The sequence below is a fragment of the Acomys russatus genome, chromosome 26, assembly GCF_903995435.1.
Source record: "Acomys russatus chromosome 26, mAcoRus1.1, whole genome shotgun sequence".
Lineage (NCBI taxonomy): Eukaryota > Metazoa > Chordata > Mammalia > Rodentia > Muridae > Acomys > Acomys russatus.
Genome location: NC_067162.1, coordinates 41,152,280 through 41,171,109, shown reverse-complemented (window position 1 = coordinate 41,171,109; position 18,830 = coordinate 41,152,280). Strand labels below are relative to the sequence as shown.

General features: G+C 44.8%; 1 protein-coding gene across 1 annotated transcript in view; it reads left to right on the top strand.

The window, feature by feature from the left end:
• Positions 1 to 2,234: 2,234 nt before the first annotated feature.
• The window catches only part of Cdyl2 (chromodomain Y like 2), a 149,996-nt gene continuing 133,400 nt past the window's right edge, over positions 2,235 to 18,830 (top strand). The window contains exon 1 of the mRNA XM_051168622.1: positions 2,235 to 2,563. Within this exon, the coding sequence (XP_051024579.1) occupies positions 2,540 to 2,563 (24 nt within the window). The 5' untranslated portion in view covers positions 2,235 to 2,539. The remainder of the gene's footprint in view (positions 2,564 to 18,830) is intronic.

The following is an 18,830-nucleotide window of genomic DNA, read 5'->3' as shown; positions in this document are numbered from 1 at the left end:
TGATTTCTCCCCAGTTTTACATCTTTGTTTTATTGCTACCAGCAAGGACCACTGTAACTGGTCTCCCTTGCCTCTCAGCTCAGTCACTTGGTAGGTCTCTCCTATTTCTTGTAGGCTTTCCTCTTGTTGCCCCATGCTCTGACTGATACAATTTTCTTTTGACTCACTGTCTGGTTATGTGGCAAACTTCTTGGCTTCATGTTCAAGACCCTTCATGAGCTATAACTGGCATTCACCATCCAAGGTCACTTTGGAGTCTTCGATTTCTCTGATTACAGAAATGTCTGCCATCTACCTTGCCTCCTTCCCCAAACAGAAGCCCAGTCCCTCCTTTGTGAGGTAAGATTCTTGTCCTTATCATGATAAAATATCCAGAGCCTGTTGGCTCCTCAGCGAATACCCACTTGCTTAAATCCCGCAAGCCAGTCTAAACTAGGGATAGTCTAATCTCATTCTTCAGGGAGAATTTGACCAAAACAATCAAGTTTGGGGTATGTCTCCCCCCAATCCCTGCCTCCCAGAAGTACTGATTATGTTTTCAAATTTGACTTAGCATATTATGTCAAACTCAGTTTCTTTCTTGCCCTCCCCCCTTTCAAATTACTTTCTGGGATAATGGTGGCATCATCATTTTTACCCATGAATTGAGGCTCCTTTAAATTTGTTTTTCTACCTACTGACTGAGAGGTACTTATTGTGACTTGTATTATTTAAAACAGTGGCCATTAGGAAAATACCAGTTATGAAGAGGATTCTGGACAAGGGTTATGCCAGCTCCTACAGTTTCTAAACCAAATACATGTTTCTGTTTTATTTCCACACCTTCACCATTTTTCTATTCGTTGTTTTAATGCTGGATTTCCCACTTGATAACTGGAACACAGTGAGCTGTTTTGACATACTCCAACAAGCACTGGTTCTGGTTCACTCTCCACTAGCAACTGTGGTAAAAATTTGTGTTACTCAGAAACTTCCTTGCCATGCCTCTCTCCAGGAGGAGAGGCCAGAGTTCAGCTTTAGACATAACTTGGCATTACTGAGTTTCCTGGGGATGGACAGGCCACAACACCACAGGTACCTGGTTCCTCCAAGGTGTTTGTATACTTTACTCATTTAGAAAAGGCAGCAGGTGATCTGCCCACCGTGCTGCAAACACCATACAACCCAGGAAGGATATAGCTTATAACCATTTACACATTTGGATTGAAAAGACACAAAAGGTGGACATTTGGAGTGTGAGTGAAGACACTGTGTACTCCTCCAATTTCAGGACACACTCTCCAGGTTCTGAGATAGTTGTATTATCTTAAAGGAAGAAGCCTTTATGTACAAGGGTGACCATACAGACCGGATTTTTTAATTTTTAATTTGAGAAAGAGGTAACGTCCCGCATCCCTCTCTCTGGTTAGCTCTGTAGCCCAGCAGTAAAGGGAACTCTGTTTGAGACATTGAAGGTGCTCTTTCCTAATATGCCTCTCGTCTTCCCTCTGGGATCCAAAGTCCAGTGTGGGCAGGGTCTCACTGGTGGCTGTAGACACTTGCAGTTGGGTGGACTTTGGGAAATGTTTGTTGATTAACTGATTGACTGGCTAGTGGGGCAAGAGGGCTGCTGAGGGAAGGCCATGCCTAGCCCTAAATACTTCGCAGGAATTAATGGTGGCTGACACTGTCTTGTTTCTCCATGGAGCCTGGGGATGGGCCACTTCCTCTCTCCTCAAACCCATCCTAGAAGCAAGGACCCCTCAGCTCCTAGGGGCCAGGTCTTTTAAGATCTTGCCCAGTCCCCTCCCCGGGAAGGAGAAGAGTGGGGTACCCTTAGAGCAAGAAGGGTTCCCTTCCCTGTGACCTGCCAGCAGAGACCTTGCCTCCTGGCCGCCCCTTCGTAGCCCTGGCAGGTCGTACCAGCGGGCACCTGGCTGGGCACTCTGGTGGCCCTCATGGACGCGCGCGCGCGGCCGGGCTCGGGGACGGTACCCGAGCTCGGCCCTCGGTGGCCGCCGCCCCCTCCGCCCCGGGGGCCGGGCCGGGCTCCCAGGAGGCGGAGACTCGCCCAGTGGCAGCAGCGTCCGGGCGGGTGGCGGGCGCGGGGCGGCTTCCTGCAGGCGGCGCCGGGGCGAGCCTAGCTTTGCAGTCACCGGCCTTGGGACACGGGGGCCCGGGCGTTCGGGGGGCCGCGTCCGAGGCTCGGGGCGCGCTGCGCAGCCGTCGGTCGTCGCTGCCCGCGCTCGCGTGTCACCGCGATTGCCGCGGTCGCCGCTGCTGCCGGTTACGCCAGCCCTGCCGCCGCCCGCTTCGATTCTGCGCACAGGCGGCCCCCAAGCCTGTCATTCTGCAAAAACACAGTTTACTCAACACGCCGCACACACTTGCGCGCACACACACATACACACGCGCGCGCGCGCACGCACACACATACACACACTTATACACACGCACGCACACACGCGCGCGCGCAACCCAGGCCCCCGCGCGCACACGCACGGGAGCGCGCGAGCGAGCAAGACGCGCACACCCGGCGAGCCAAGTTCCGCAGCCTGGCATGGCTTCTGGGGACCTTTACGAGGTACGGGGAAGCCGGGGCGCGGGCGGCGCCAGGGGACCGGGCCTGGCCGAGCCGGGTGCGAGTGGAGTCCAGAGCCCGCGGGTGGCGGCGACGGGAATCAGAGGGCGGCTGGGGGACTCGAGGGTGGCGGCGGACCCGAGGGTGGCGGCGGGGACCGGAGGGTGGCGGGGGCCGGGCGCGCCTCCCGCCGCCGCCTCCCGCGGCGCCCGCTCCCTCTTTCTCTTTCTCTCGCGCACACACTCTCTTACTCCATCTACTTTGCGGCCTTGGAGAGGGGAAGGAGGAAGCCGGGCGGAGCCGGGGCGGAGGGAGGGAAGGTAGCGGTCCCGGGGAGGTGCTAGCTTAGCCCCGACGAGCCGCCAGGAGTGTGCAGAAAAGTACAGGTAAAAAAAAAGAAGAAGAGGAAGGAAAAAAAAAGAAAGAAAAAAGAAAAGAAAGAAAGAAAAGAAAAGAAAGAAAAAAAAAGAAAGGAAAAAAAAAAAGTCGCCGCCGGACGTGCGAGGGAATGCGGGGGACCGCGGTGCAGACAGCCCAAATTAGGGGTGTCCAGTCCTCAGGGGTGCGCGGGGATGAGCTGGGTGGGGAGAAGAAGGTGGGTGATCAAAGTGGAGCCGGGCTCCAGGGGAGGGAAATGCAGAGGCGAGGAGTGCTGGGGCGGTGGTGGTGGGGTCGGCTCTGGGGACACCTCTTGCAGTTCCACAGGGGCCACTGAGTGCCTCCCCTTTTCCCCACCTGCTGCCTAGTGCCTCCCTTCTCTGGGGGCTCAGAAGCTCTCCTGGCAGGGACTTGGGGGTCGTCTCTGCTGGTGTCATGCTTGTCAGGGTGAAAGAGGGGCCGCAGAAGGACCTCCTAGGTGGACGGGAAGCTGGCATGGAAGTTGTATGTGGGTGGTCAGACTGGTCAAAGGACTTGAGTGTGAATCTACTTCCAGGAACTCCTCTGGTATGCTCAGGGGGTAACACTTGTCTCTAAGGCCACACAGGTAGTAGTGGGCAGTGGATATTTTGAAATCGGTTCAGAATGTTGAAAGAAGACATCTGTCATCTTTTGAACAATAGAGAAATACCCATGATCTCTAGGGAGAGAGAGCTTAGCCAGCCTTGGGACCACAACAGTTCTTGCGTGGGATTTGGACCACTGGACAAACAAGATACCACCACAATCCCAAGGGCGGGATAGCCTCAAAGAAGTGTTCCTTCCCAAGAGAAAGTTCCAAATAAAGAAGCCCAAGGGACTGGCCACCTTCTACCAGGAGGCCTGCAGATAACTTCAAGAAACCAGTGTCAGGGGTCAAGTGGGCTGCTCACCCCCAAACCCTCCAGTATGAGTCAGCCACAGTCACTGTCACTCCTAAGGTTGTCTGACTTTCCATGCTGTCCTGGAGCAGGTTGAGTTAGCATATTGGGCAAAAGACTGCCATGGTAATTTATCCATTGTGAGCCTGTTCCCTGGGCTTCCTAGAAGCCCAAGATTCTCAGACGATGAGCATTCTGATTGGTGTGAGAGCAGAATGAAGGACAGGCCAGGAGGCATCTTGGCTTCCTGGGTATCCAGAGCTTTCTGGATGATTCTGGGCTTGGTGAGGCCCAGCGATGGGTTACAAGCCATCAGGTTCAGATAGGGCCCATGTAAAAAATGGTCTAAGTTGCCCTCTTCTCTACCGTATGGCCTTCCTTCTGCTGATGGAGAGGCCAGGGTGGCATGGAAACCTCACGAGAAACCGACAGATGTGGCCAGCAGGCCACCCAGATTCACCACTCTTTTTCAAGATGGTGGAGCAGTCTCTGAAACCAGAAGTTAAAACACAGGGACACGGAAACCTGTGACCAAGCCTACCCATGGTAAAAGCAGTCCTACGAGGATAGTGGCAGGACCTGGATGATGCCATTTAGGGACAAAACCCATCTTTTTGGGGTCATGGAATTTTCTCACCGATGGTAGGTTGTCTTAGAGCTGCTGACATGGCCTGGCTGACAAGTGGCCTCGTTGAAGACCATGAAGTGGACATCATAGGAGACGTTGGTGCTTCCCCCCACTTAAAGTCTGAAACTTACGAACCTCCTGGGGATAATTTCTTGTTTAATGTTCATCTGAAACTGCCATTCTTAACCTCGGCAATTATAGTCACCAGATGGGTCTGTGAGGATGGGAGTTTCCACAGTGGCCTTGAACTATCTCAGCAGCTCAGGAGTGCTTATTGGAGTTCAATAAGGTGGACAACAATAACAATTATTTCTGTGGTGGTAGGTAATTGTATGAGATGTAAAATGGTTTTCCCGTGGCCGACTATTTGCATAGCCATTACTAGAAGGGCTAAATTGCATTATGAGAATATAACCAATGTCATCATTTTTATAGCCTGTGTCTCCGTTACATAACATACACTGAGGAGTTTAATTGGTTGTTCAAATTTAACTTAAAAACAAGAAGTCCTTAGTCCACCTTGGTACATATATTTCTAACTCTAAAACTGTCATGTGCATTAAAAATAGCCTGTTGATTAAAAATAAATAGATCTGGGCATATTCAGTGTAGTTACTGACCTTAAAAGAAATTAAAAAAGACATCTCATTCTACATGATGGTATTTTTTAAATTAAATATTATACTTGAGTGTACATCAAATGGCTTATCATAACCTTTAGCCAATAAACCATACGTGAGTAGTGGGCTTGCAACGATATTCCCCCTGGGTTCCTGATGACATTACCTTTGAGTCTTTATGGTGAGGATAATGTTTGGGTTGCAGAAATTCACCATCTATTTGGTGATTTTTTTTTTACACTTCAGTCATGAAAAGCAAGCCTTCCCCAGAGAGCTCTCTTAAGGCGCTGGGTGCTGATTTTAAAGACAGCAGACACTGAGCTTTCTTTACAGGACGACACTCTTCAGTCTTGGGGGAGGAAGCTTGGATCAAGAGAAGGGTTCTGAAACGCGAATTTGATGGGTTGCTCTGTTTTACTTCCTCTGATACCGCAGCCCTCACTCTCTTCTGATGCATCCTAGCTATCATGCATACGAAGGTGGATTTCAAATATCGGTCAATGTCTAAGAGCAGTGGTTCCCAACCTTCCTAATGCTGCGACCCTTTAATACATTTCCTTTTGTGGTGACCGTCAACCGTAAAATTGTTTTCATTGCTATTCTATAATTTTGCTACCTATCATCAATGTAAATATCTGATATGCAGTATATCTGATATACAACCCTTCTGAAAGGGTCGTTCAGCCCCCAAAGGGGTCACAGCCCGCAGGTTGAGAACCATTGTCTTAGAACCAGATATGGCTGGATAGGAAATGTAATCCCTCCATATGTGCTAGTAAACATATGGGTCATCAAAATTAGTCTGAGACAGTTGTAGCCTGTCTCTCCCCCAACCCCCTCTCTGTGTGTGTGTGTATTTGCCTTGCCTCATTGTTAGGTATGAAACATGTCTTTGAATACCTTTAGATGGGGGCAGAACTTTAGTTTGCCTCTTCCTAAAATGATCGTTACACAGAAGCATTCGTTTCCCTACATCTTTACACTATAAATTTGAATCCAGAAGGTATTAGAGTTTGCCATCCATGAGATCTAGTTAGCTGTCTACCGAGATGGTTGGGTATCATGAACACACCATTCGTGGCACAGGGAACCCAATTATCTTGTCTTTTTCCTGCTCCCTAACTCCTCACACATTTACTCACTCATGACTTGTCAATGAATGAAAGACTGGGTCCAGTAGACATGGAGTGCTTTGTGCAACCTTTGGCATTCCTATGTTGAGAGTCACATATTTTTCTTCCCCAGCTTATGGTATCTTGGTGGCAATATAATGTCCTAGTTTTGTATCTGTTGCTGAGATTAATCCACTGACCAAATCAACTTGTGTGCGGAAAGCTATCTTCCACATTACACAACCCATCATTGAGAGAAACTAATGTAGACTCTCAAAGCAGGAACCTCGAGGCAGGAACTGAAGCAGAGAAATGGAGGAATGCTGCTCACTGGCTTGCTCTCTCTGGCTTGCTCAGCATCAGCCTTTTTTTTTCTTATTAAAAGGAATAAAAAGACATCTCTTTCTACATTATAGTATTTCCTTAATTAAATATTATGATTATCATACCCTTTAACCAATAAACCATATTTGCGTGGGCGAGGAGTGATGACCTGCTTTCTTATACAACCCAATATCTTCTCACAGGGTAGAATAACCCACACTGGACTGGACCCTCCCACATCAATCACTAATCAAAAAAAAAAAAAAAAAAAAAAAAAAAAAAAGTTCCTCGTAGGTATGCTCATAAGCCATGAAGATGTAGGCAATCTCTCAATTGAGGTTCCTTCTTCCCAGGTGCCCTAGTTTTTTTGTTGAGGTTGACAAGATCTACCAAGTACACACCATGAATAGGGTGGTTCAGTTCTTTAAAAGTGTGTCTGGGTACCTTCTAAAGAAGCCGACTATCTCCCCTCTGAAGGGTTGACTGAGCGTAAACCTCTACTGTGTGGCTTTCCTTGATGTTGAGTGGGGTCTAACACCTCTTGCCCTTGACTAAGTGACAAGAAGGACAAGGCACCTGCCTTGATGGCAAAAATGTTCAAAGAGAATGCTTTCTGTGTATGTGGCGTGGCCGAAGTGACACTGATAGAGTTGGACTTGGCAGTGTCTCCGTGCCAGGCTCTGTTGTTGATGCTTTGTAAATCTCTATCTGCATAAAAGGGCTGTAGTGTGTGTGTGTGTGTGTGTGTGTGTGTGTGTGTGTGTATTATACATATCCCCCTTTATGTTCAGAACTGTATCTGAGCAATTTTATGTATATTTTCAGTGTATGTAATAATTTTTTCTCATTCCAAATAAAAATAACAGAATGTGTTTTTGTTGTTGTTGTTGAAAGGACATTTACTTTAGTTGCAAATGGACTCTACCCTAATGAACATAAGTCTCTCCCCTGTGGCAAGATAAGTGCACCCTGTGTTCTCCAAAGTCATGCATTAGAAGTAGTAGAGCTTGTGGAGGGAAACAGCATTGGAGCAGACCATGGACCATGTATGCAACCTTGAGCCCATAGCATTAATTAAGCACCAAATAAACTGAATAGAACTACCGCAGCTGGTGGGTCCCTCACCAAGTCGGTTGGTAGAGCTGGCAGTTCCTTGTTTCTCTGTAGATTGCCCAGGGCATTCACTTCTAATAAACGTGAATCTGACAAAGTCTGGTCCAGAGCTTTTTTCATTCACCTGAGTAGACAGCAGTGTCTTCTGTCCCTCTTTGTGTGTTCTTCTGGCTTTGCTCTGTAGGTCAACATGGTGAAGGTACCACTATATGAGCTATGATTCCTTTTCAAGATGGTGACTGAGCACATTTCTAGCTTTAGGCCAATGTTTCCATCCATTGTTGGTTCACTTTCCTTGTGAGAGTGTTTGCCTGTGACTTCTTCAAAATATTAATATTAACAAGTTGAAGAAATGGTACCTCAATCTACACGACTTCCTAATGAGGCTGGTGTCATTTGCCTAGTTGATCAGTTACATCCAAGAGCCTTCCCATCAAAGATAAGACTTCTTAAATCTCTGTACATATATCTTCCAAGGATAATATACCAGTTGAGTTGGGATATTGGGATCATAGTGCTATCTAGTGAGTATGGCCTAGGCATTTTATTCTCCAGTGGGGATCCATCACTTTCTTTTAAAAAATAATTTATTTAACTTAATTTTATGTGCATTGCTGTGAGAGTGTCAGATCCCTTGGAACTGGAATTACAGACAATTGTGAGCTGCCATGTGGGCGCTTGGAATTGAAGCTGGGTCCTTTGGAAGAGCAGACAGTGCTCTTAACCACTGATCCATCTCTCCAGCCCCCCATCCCCCACCTTTAAAAAAGTAGGTTTTTATGTTATTCCTTACTGCATAAGGTCATTTCTTCAAGGCCTTAAGCTATCCTTGAAGGGTGATGAAAAGCATCTTTGTAGCCTGATCATTTTTTTTTTCCCAGAACAGTTTAGTCTGTATGATTGGAGAAAGTCTTAATATCAGATATATGCAATTAGTTTTAACATCTCTACTGGATGATGAAAGGAGGTCTAGGCTGGCTAGATTCATAGCACTACCATTCATTTACTTTTTTTTTTTCATATTTATAGATCAACAAATATTTGCCTAGTATTTGGGAAATGATGGCATGTCCTCTAAAAGTCTGTGGTCTAGTGGGAGAGATAATGTAAGAGAACAGAAGCTCGCAGTCCGTGGAGAACGTACTCTGTGGGGAAGATGAGGCTTCCAGGAGGATCCAGGCTTGTGGAATGAGAGAAGGCTTCACAGAGAAGGTGATGGCCTTCAAAGACTCAACTAGGAAACAAATGTGGCCAGATCTGTAGAACTTAAACTATTACCCTATCATTACTTTCAGTGAAAGGTCAATTTTCTTCTGAATGTATCACCCTTTTAATATCCAATTCCATGCTATTGGGCATATATACTGTTTCCATTTGTAAGCCCTTATGTACTGCCCTTACAAACATCATTATTTATACACATGCTGAACTGTTTTTTCCCAGACTAGATTCTGAGAAATGGTAGGTTGAAGAACATGGGTATTTTTTTTTACTACACTTGATTCATAACCTGAGTTTTCCCTTCCAAAAATGGACAGTTGATTAAATTAGTGGAGGAACAGGAGCAGGTTGACCTGCCAACACTGCTGTGTGCTGTTTTGGTAACTGGAAGGAGAAGACGGTGGTGGCTGAGTGGGAGTGGGAGTTGGGATGGTGAGAAATGGGAGGATTGGACCATTTAAAGAGAATCAGCGCTGTTGGCTTTATCAGTCAGGGTTAGGAGCAGCAGGTGTAGCGGAAATAAATAATGCTAGCTGTGGCTTAAATGGGATGAAAAAAAATTTTTAGGCATGAAGTAAAGGTTGGAGTTTAGGGTTGGTATGCCATTCTGTGAGGTTCTCAAGGTGTCAGGTTCCTTTTAACTCTATCCAATCACCCTCAGCTGTGGCTTCCGTCCTCAAGGTCACTTCCTTATCCAACCTATCCATAGAACTAGCCATTTTTTTTTTCAGAAGAGGAATAAAGAAAGATGGAGGGCTGAATGGAATCTCCTTTGTCCAATAAGTTGTGGTTATGCTGTCATCTCATTGGCCTGAATACCTAGCTGCAAAAGAGTCTTGGTAGGTAGTACCATTTTCAGCTGTAGTCTCCCTTCTCCTGTCAAAACAAAACCTTACAGTGCCTAGGGGAGCTCAGAAGCAGTGTTTAGCATGGGGACAGACTGAGCACTACTAGTTTACATACAGAGATCGAGTGCCGTTAGGGCACAGAGTGTAGTTACAAAGCGAAGAACAGTATGCAAGCCTGAGTAGCAGGTCCTTGATGAGGAAGGTGGGCATTTTAGAGAGATGAAAGCAAAGTGGCTTTCCATGACGTGTGGTAGGATAAATGAAGGGAAAAAAAGGGTTTTTCTGTCATGGAAGTCAATGGAAGAGTGCATTTTAAGAGAGAAGTGGCCAGTGGTTCCCTTGGATTGAGTAACCAATACGTCATTGGCAACTGTGGGTGGCAGACTTTAGAGGCACATCGCTCACTGCAGTCTCAGGAATTCCCTGTATGGAGGAGCTGTCTCCTTATTCTCAGATTCTTCATCATGGAGTCTTCCTCCTTGATTTTCATTTCCTTGTCCTTTAGCCTAGTGTTTTCAAAAGTGTCTTGAGTTTTACTAAGCATGGTATTATGAAAGTGCTGGAGTTGGATTTAATTTAAACATAGTCATTGTGGGCTGGAGAGATGGCTCAGTGATTGAGTACTGGGTGGGAACTCAGTAGGATTCCCAGTACCCCAGTGATGCCTCACAACCATCTGTAACTCCAGTTCCAGGGGATCTGATGCTATCCTCTGGCCTACATGGCACCAGGTATATGTATGTGGCAGAAAGAAATAATGCGGGCAAAACACCCATACACATAAATAATAGTTACTTGTTGAAAAATCTATCAGTTAAATAATATATGTTAGATATGTGCCTATGACTATGCAGGGCACAGATTCTGTAGCCATGAGTGTCTTTTAAATTCTTTTTTTGTAATGTCGGAATTAAAATTAAAATCCCAACACCCAAATTAATCATTAGTATGCATTTTTTTTTAGCTTTATTACTTTTTTTTTATTAATTTATTCTTGTTACATCTCAATGTTTATCCCATCCCTTGTTAGTATGCATTTTTGAGAGCTTATATTTATGTGCATTATTTTAAAGATGTGAAGTGAAATGTAATGAATGTACAAGTCATACTTACGTTGTTGGTCAAATCATTAAGAAATATATTGACATGAAACAAACGAATTCAATACCCATATATGGTTATGATCTGCCTCTGCCCCAGAGTTTTCTATGTTGAAAGGTGGAGTCGTGTCAATTTCTTTTCTTGATTTCTTTTTTCTTTGGGCGTATATTCAAACTTCTGCTGTGTGTGTGTGTGTGTGTGTGTGTGTGTGTGTGTGTGTGTGTGTGTGTTTTAAAGCAACTTTATAAGTATGCACTGTTCTCAAAACAGTTCATGTCCATGCCTTCTCATGTAAAGTAGTACAGGGAAATACACTCTTTGCAGCACATGTCCACCACTAAAATGACACCCAAGGTGGAGGTGGTGGTGGCTGGTGTAGTGTGTAAACAGTGTGTGATAACAATGGGACATAGGAAACTTTTGTTCTGTTGTTGGGGTTTATTGTTGAATATTATTCTTTATGCCTTGACTGTTTGAGAGAAGAAAGACATGAGAACCATGGTTAGCAGTTACAAGTCCAGCTTTGACACAGACCAACACACACACACAAAATATTTCCATTCTCAGACACTTGGGGCTCCCTGAACATGAACCATACCATGAGAGTGCAAGAACACATAGTCAAAGCAACCCAAACTAAGCCTAACCTAATCCTATTCATAGCCACTTTTCATAGAAAAATCCAAGGTCATTGCCTTATGCACCAGCAAATAAAGCACAAGAAGAAGTTGGTAAATCACAGGTTGCTGTAAGAAGTCGGGTAATATTTTGGGGTTTTATTGAAAGCATTTGCTATCTCAAAAGAATTTACTGCTTGCCTCAGCTAACCTAGTCAGTGGTTAAAAAAAAAAAAACTCAAAAAACAAAACAAACAAACAAACAAAAAACAAAGAGCCAAGTAGTCAGTTAAACTAAGAAAAGACAATTAACCAAAATGGTATATTTGGCCTGGGAAAAGGTCTCTTTGGTTGAACCCCACTGTTGCTTGCTAGACAGCAGGCTCAGTGATAGACTGTGTCTGTATCATTTGTGTTTTCGGGATCTTGCTGCTTACCTGGTAGTCTTAAGTCGACACTCAGTGCATGGGACGATTGGCAAAATTGAAGCCCATGCTTCCAGTCCACCTTTCTGCCTGCCTTCCTTTACCTATGTGTGGTGAGGTCATCCCTTTCCTGAGAAGAGTCCTTCAACTGTTCCTGGTAATTGAAGCTGCCATTCTGCCTGTCACTGGATCCTGAATAGACTTATTAGGTAGCAAAGGCCCTACATGGCAAATCAAAGCCTTCAAACCACCATTCATCAGTTTGGATGACAACTGGGTAGAGAATAGCCAGTCTCTGTTAGCTGCATGTGACAGAGCTGCTTCATACCAAGCACACACAAAGGCGACCCTATGGCTTGCTGGCTCTGCCCTGGGCATCTCTTCCTCTATACTGTATCTCTTCCTCTATACTGTAGCCTCAGTGGCTTGGTCAAATTTGATATACACCATCCACTCCATATTGGGTTGCCTGGAGACAAACTGACATAGAAACTTGTGTCTAGAGGGAATCTAAAGTCTGTAGGCCTGGAGGGATGTTGGGGAGGCTGGACCAGACAGACAGTGATGTATAGCAAGGTGGCAGCTGAGTCTCTGCTGATCTTAGTAAAAGTTATGGTGCCCTTTCAGAAACACTGGGAATGGGGACCTTGAATTCCTGTGCCAGCCATTTAGTACTGACGTTTAATCTGTGGCGCAGGGCTGGATAGCTCCCTTGAGTGGCATCTGTGTGGTTTCGGCAGCAGAGAGCCTCCTTGCAGCCGTGGGGTTGGTTTATCCATCTCCAAAGAAGACCTGGTTTGAGTGTCACATCCTTGTATTGACACCATCTCTTGCTTGTTCACTGATGGGCAAGTTTTTCTTCTCTGGATCCCTTTGGATTTATGTCTGCCAGACTGATACCTCTCTTAAAGACATTGTCACTTACTACCATCTTGAGACTCATATCTGATTTGAGTACTGACAGATTGGCAATTGTCACACTTGTGATCAGAGTTTCCTCAACTGCTTATGCAGTGTTCCCTCAACACACTGAGGACCACATGTAACAGGGCATTGGTTTTCTGGAGTACCCCACCTTATTCTTGGAGCGTCTTCCACTGCCTGGTTGCCTCTGTGTCCGTGTTTTCTGCTGTTTGTACCTTAAACCTAGCAGTTTACAAAATGATAGTCTATTCCAGGCTTCCTCTGACCTCTTGTAGCAATCAGACTGGATTGCTGGTTTTGAAGTCTCTGGCACTTGCCTGGATTCTTCATCTGAGCTCTATCACTATCCATCTAACTATCCTTTAACTCAACATACAAAAAGTCAGACTTAGAATCTTCTTTCTAGCCCCCATCTGTTCATTCCTAAGCCAGAAATATGGTCTCTTTTGATTTTCCCAGACATAGTGTCTGCTCTGTTGGGTTGGCAGCCTGTGTATTTCTGGAATCCATCTTTTGTCTTCTTTTTTCATTCTCATCATCTTTTTCTAGCTCAGGGGATGCCTCCCATTGCTTGAGTCATCCTAGCACCTCTCAGGTGTTCACACCAGCTTTTCTCTGGGGCGTTCTCACAAGGATCTGGAAAAACTCCTGTTTTGCTATCTTCTGACATAGTTTCTTTGTGAGGCGAGCTGGCTCTGTGTGGCTTGTCCTCCACTCCTCCTGATGTGTCTTTGTGTGCAGTGTGTGTTTTACCTAGAGAGCTGCTTCCACTATTGAATATTCCATGATCCATGATTGTGTTCTTCTAACATTCTTCTAGATGATGGACAAGCCTCGATTGTCAACCACAGCCCATTCCTGCTAGCTTAGTTTCAGCTCCTCTTGGCTTCCTCTTAGATGCCACACTTGGCAAAGCCTTTTCCACCCAAGATTTAGCAAAGGATTCTAGGTGAGCTAAGCATGGCTCTGGGCCTTGATAAATTGTCTTAATGAGGATGAATGAGGATAGACCTGTCTTTTGATGACATCACAGCTCTGGGCAGTATGTAGACCTGACACCCAAGATCTTCCTGGAATTTAAACACATGTTGAAAGTCAAACCATGTAATGGAACTTCAAAGCTTTCTGCCTTTTCTTTGGGTTTCTATAGAATCCATTCTTTTGACATTCTAGAACTTTCTTGCATATATTATAAATTTATCAACTTATCTTCAAAAATATCTCCTTGGATTGTGAGCTTTGAATATGTATACAAAGTCTTCTATCTTTAACACTTGGAAGAGGACAAAACTCAAAAAAGCCCACTCAATGGAAGAGTTAATACTACATGTCCTTCATATGTGTGAGTTGAAGTTGTCTTAGATGTTTCTATAGCCTTCTTGGCATGAGGCTGAAGGGAATGTCCAGCCTTTCGGTGCCCCTTAACTCTAGAACCTCTCTTCTGCATCTTTGTTGGTCAGTTAGTGGACACATCATTTTCCCTCAAGTCAAACTCAACCAGAGGGTTGCAGTTTCAATAAGGTGGCTCAATCCTGCTTTCAGAGAGGATCACTAAGTCTTGGGGCTGGACAAGAGTTTCAAAGTCATGTTTAGTTTTTCGAGGACATCTTCAGCAGGTGATAAAAAGTGAGAACCTCTTTGACTGTTGAAGGTGATGCTACACCTGGCTGCTTGCCTGGTTGGTTTCTGCGTGGGTTGCACATGAGGCAGAAGAGAAGTCTGCCATTTTAGCGTTATTCTTTCAGTGTTTGGTCGAATTCACCAGTGAAACCATCTGGACCTGAACTTCTCTTTGTTGGGGGGTTTTGCTGACTAATTCAGTTCCTTTACATGCTAGACGTTGTGCTGGTTAGTTTTATGTCAAGATAACCAAGTTAGAGTCAGCAGAGAGGAAGAAGCCTCAATTGAGAAAATGCCTCCATAAGATGGGGCTGTGTGCAAGCCTGTAGGGTATTTTCTTAATTAGTGGTTGATGGGGGAGAGCCCAGACCATTATGAACGGTGCCATTTCTAGGCTGGTGGTCTTGGCTTCTATAGGAAAGTAGGCAGAGCAAGCCAGTAAGCAGCACTCATCCATGGCCTCTGCATCATCTCTAGCTCCCAGGTTCCTGCCTTAACTTCCCTCACTTTCCTTCCTTTCCTCCAAAGTTGCTTTGGTCACAGTGTTTGAGCACAGCAATAGTAACCCTAGCTAGGATAGAAGTTGGTAACCAGAGTGGACATTGCTGTGAAACACCTGACCGTGGTGTTTTTGGAGGACTGTGGAAGAACTTGGAACTTGGCATGAAAAAAAGCCACAAAGTGTTTGATGCTTGGTTAGCTGTTCTGTGGGAGCTTGGAAGATAAGAGTGTTGGATGATAGAGGCCTGGTTTGCGGCATTCCACAGGGAAGTTTGAGAGTCCCTCAGTGACTTTTCATCCTTTCCACTTGCTATTTTGGGTTAAGAATCTGTAGTTTTGGTTAGCTGAGACAGAAGAAGAATCAGCAGTGATTAGCAAGATACCAGAACTACTGAAGTAAAACCTTTGTTTTACTGTGACAGTTGATACTGGTTAACTCAAGATGAGAAACCAGTGATGATTAAGAAAAGATCAGCATTCATCAGGTGACATCTTTCTTTAGAGTCAGTACCTGCAAGGTAGGTTCAGAGGTGGCCAAGGTTGTACCTTGTGGTGGTAGCTCAAGTTGACAGTGTAAGAGTCACCTAGGTGGTACTTGTTTTGAAGGCATGAAGGGGCCATGGAAAGCAGCTGAGTCTTGGCACTATGTCACAGGCCTAAAGTCCTGGAAAAAAAAAAAACTTAGGAGAGCCTATTGGTGAAAGTGCAGGCTTTGGCCCCGGCAAGTGACTCCATTATTTTAGTGATGCCAGTACCATGGGGTGGCCACCAATAATATTAGTAGGTGTAGAGTGGAGCCAGTCTAAGCCTAGAAGACAAATCTGTGTGTGCTGCAGAGGGTGGAGCCAGAGAAGAGACCTTAAGACCTTTGGAGGAGCCCAAGAGATCACCAGTGGATCACAGGTACTGGACATCGAGTTATTTACATTGTTGAAGTTGGCTTTTGCTTTGTAGAGATTTTAACTGTGCCCTGGTTCTTCCTTTTTGAAGTAAGAAAGTATTTTTGATTTTACAGGAGTCCACAGTTGAGAGACTGAATTTTATAAAGAGATTTTAGGTTTAAAAAGAGACTTTGGATTTTTAAATAAACTGAATTTGTAAAGACTGTGAGACTTTTTGAGTTTATAAAATGTTTTGTAATGTGGTATTTATATTGATGTCTTATCTTGGGGGATGAACTAGAAAGGAAAGTTTGTGGCTTAATAGTGATGTATTTTTGTCAAGTTGACAAGGGGTCAATTGTGCTGCCTAGTTTTATGTCAAATTACCATAGGTTAGAGTCATTAAGGAGGAGCTTGAGAAAATGCTTTCATAAGATTGGGCTGCAGGCAAGCATGGAAGGCATTTTCTTAATTAGTGATTGGTAGGGGGAGGATCTGATTCTGTGGGTGGGCCACCCTGGGATGGTGGTCCTGAGTTCTATATGAGAACAGTCTGAACAAGGCAAGGGGAGCAAGCCAGCAAGCATCACCCCTCCATGGCCTCCAGGTCTCTGCCTTGTTTGAGTTCCTGTCCTAACTTCCTTCAGTGATGAACAGTGATGCGGCAATGTTATGCCAAATAAACATACAAAGGGGTTTTGGTCATGGTCTTTCATTCCAACAAAAGAAACCCTATCTAAGGCAGAAATCTAGTATAGTTTCCTGTTCTTACGCTTTTTAAAATAAAATTTGATCACTTGAGTATTCCTAGAAATAATTTTTATTTCATGCACGTTGTTGGTGTGCAGTTGTTTACACTATTTCCTTTAAAAAGATTTATTTTATTTATTGTTGTTTCTTTTATTTTTGAGATTATAATATATTTACATCATTTCCCCTTCCTTTTCTCCCAAGCTCTTCCATATCTGCCTCCTTGCTCTCTCAAGTTCATTGCCTCCTTTTCACTAATTGTTGTTAAATGTATACAAACACACACACACACACACACACACACACACACACACACACACACCTAAATATAACCTCCTCGGACTGTGTAATGTTACCTGTGTGTATGTTTCCAGGGGGTAACAATTTGGTATTGGATAGCCAGTTGATATGTTCTTCTCTGGAAAAGACTAGTTCTACCATTCCTGACATTCTGTAGTTACCCATAGTTCTTTGTGTAGGATGGAGGACTAAAGGTCTTTCCATTGTCTACTTTGGCATGTCTGCTGTTGCCATTGTTCAGTTCGTGTTTAGACAGTCAGGTACGTGAGGATTTATGGGTACAGCTTCTGACATTACTAGGTGACACAGTCTCACAGTGAACGCTCTGATCCTCAGGCTCTTACAGTCTTTCTTTCCTCTCTTCTGCAATGTTCCCTGAACTTTGTTCAGGAATGAGTTTTGTAGTGTATGCCCTAAGACTGAACGCCAGAACTCTGAAATTTGGTTGGTTGTGGTTTTGCATACTGGTCTCTGTCTGTTGCAGAGAGAAATGTCCTTCATGAGGGGTGAGGACTGTCTTAGTGTTCTATTTCTGTGAAGAGATACCTTGACCAAGACAACTCTCATAAAAGAAAGCATTAGTTGGAACTTTCATATGGTTTCAGATGTTTATTCCATTACTATCGTGGCAGGGAGCATGGCGATACACAGGCAGACATGTTGTTGGAGAAGTAGCTGAGAGTTTTATTTCCAGATCCACAGGCAGCAGGGAGGGAATGATACTGAGCCTGGCTTGGGCTTTTGAAACCTCAAAGCTCATCCTCAGTGAGACACTTCCTTCAACAAGGCCACACCCACTCGAGCAAGGCCACACCTCCTAATCCTTCTCAAGTAGTGCCACACTCTGATGACTAATCCTTCAATTATGTGAGTCTATGGCCATTTTTACTCAAACCATCACTAATACACATGTTTAGAATGAGTTGTGGATTCTGCTGGTTTACTGAAGAGGTAGTTGTAAGTTTTTCTCCACGATCCATGACTTCACTAGGCCTGGGTAGTTGGCTAGATTTCCAGTACCGGGTATAGTTTTCCTCTTGTTCAGAAGGTCTGAAGTCCAACTAGAGAGCTATTGATTTCAACCCAAGGAATGTGTACTTACACTTTCCTGTAAGGGTTATTGTGCCATGCTGGTCATTGTTGTGGCTCCTAGGCAGTATATCTGGGTAGGACTGTTGGTTGCTTCCCTCTTTTGGTAGCTTTCATGGTGCCTTTTGGTACCATGAAAGCTTGTCCCCAGGGAGGATGTATTCATGTGTTCCATCTTAGGGATATGCCTTCAGCAATGGGACTGACCTTCCACCTCTGTGGCCCACTAAGGGCATATCAATAGCATGTAATGTTTTGGGAGTCTCTTGGACAACCCTGACCAACAGCTCAAAAGAAGGATTCTTATGCATGGTCTTGGCATGTTTTTTTGTTAGATTGTCAATCCAGATGAGAAAATTTCATTTTGTGTGTATTTCTACATAGACTTATTTTTATTATAGTATTTTTTTACATTTTTATTAATTTATTCATATTACATCTTGATTGTTAGCCCTTCCCCTGTTTCCTCCCATTCTTCCCTTCCTCCCACTTCCCCCTTCTCCCCTCCCCTATGTCTGTGATAGAGGGAGACCTCCTCCCCCTATATATGCTCTTAGAATATCGAGTCTCTTCTTCGTAACTTGCTATCCTTCCTCTGAGTGCCGCCAGGCCTCCCCATCCAGGGGACGTGGTCAGAAAAGGGGCACCAGAGTTCGTGTGAGAGTCAGATCTCATTCTCCACTCAATGGTGGAGAATATCATGTTTGTCAGCTAGGTCTTGGTAGGGGTTCGAAGCTTACTGCCTATATTTTCCTTGGCTGGTGCCTTAGTTTGAGGAGGACCCCAGGACCCAGATCTGCCTGTCATAAAGTTCTTCTTGTAGGTTTCCAGGACCCTGTGGGTCCTACTATTTCCCCATTCTTCCATGCTACTCTCGCCCAAAGTCTTAATAGGATGT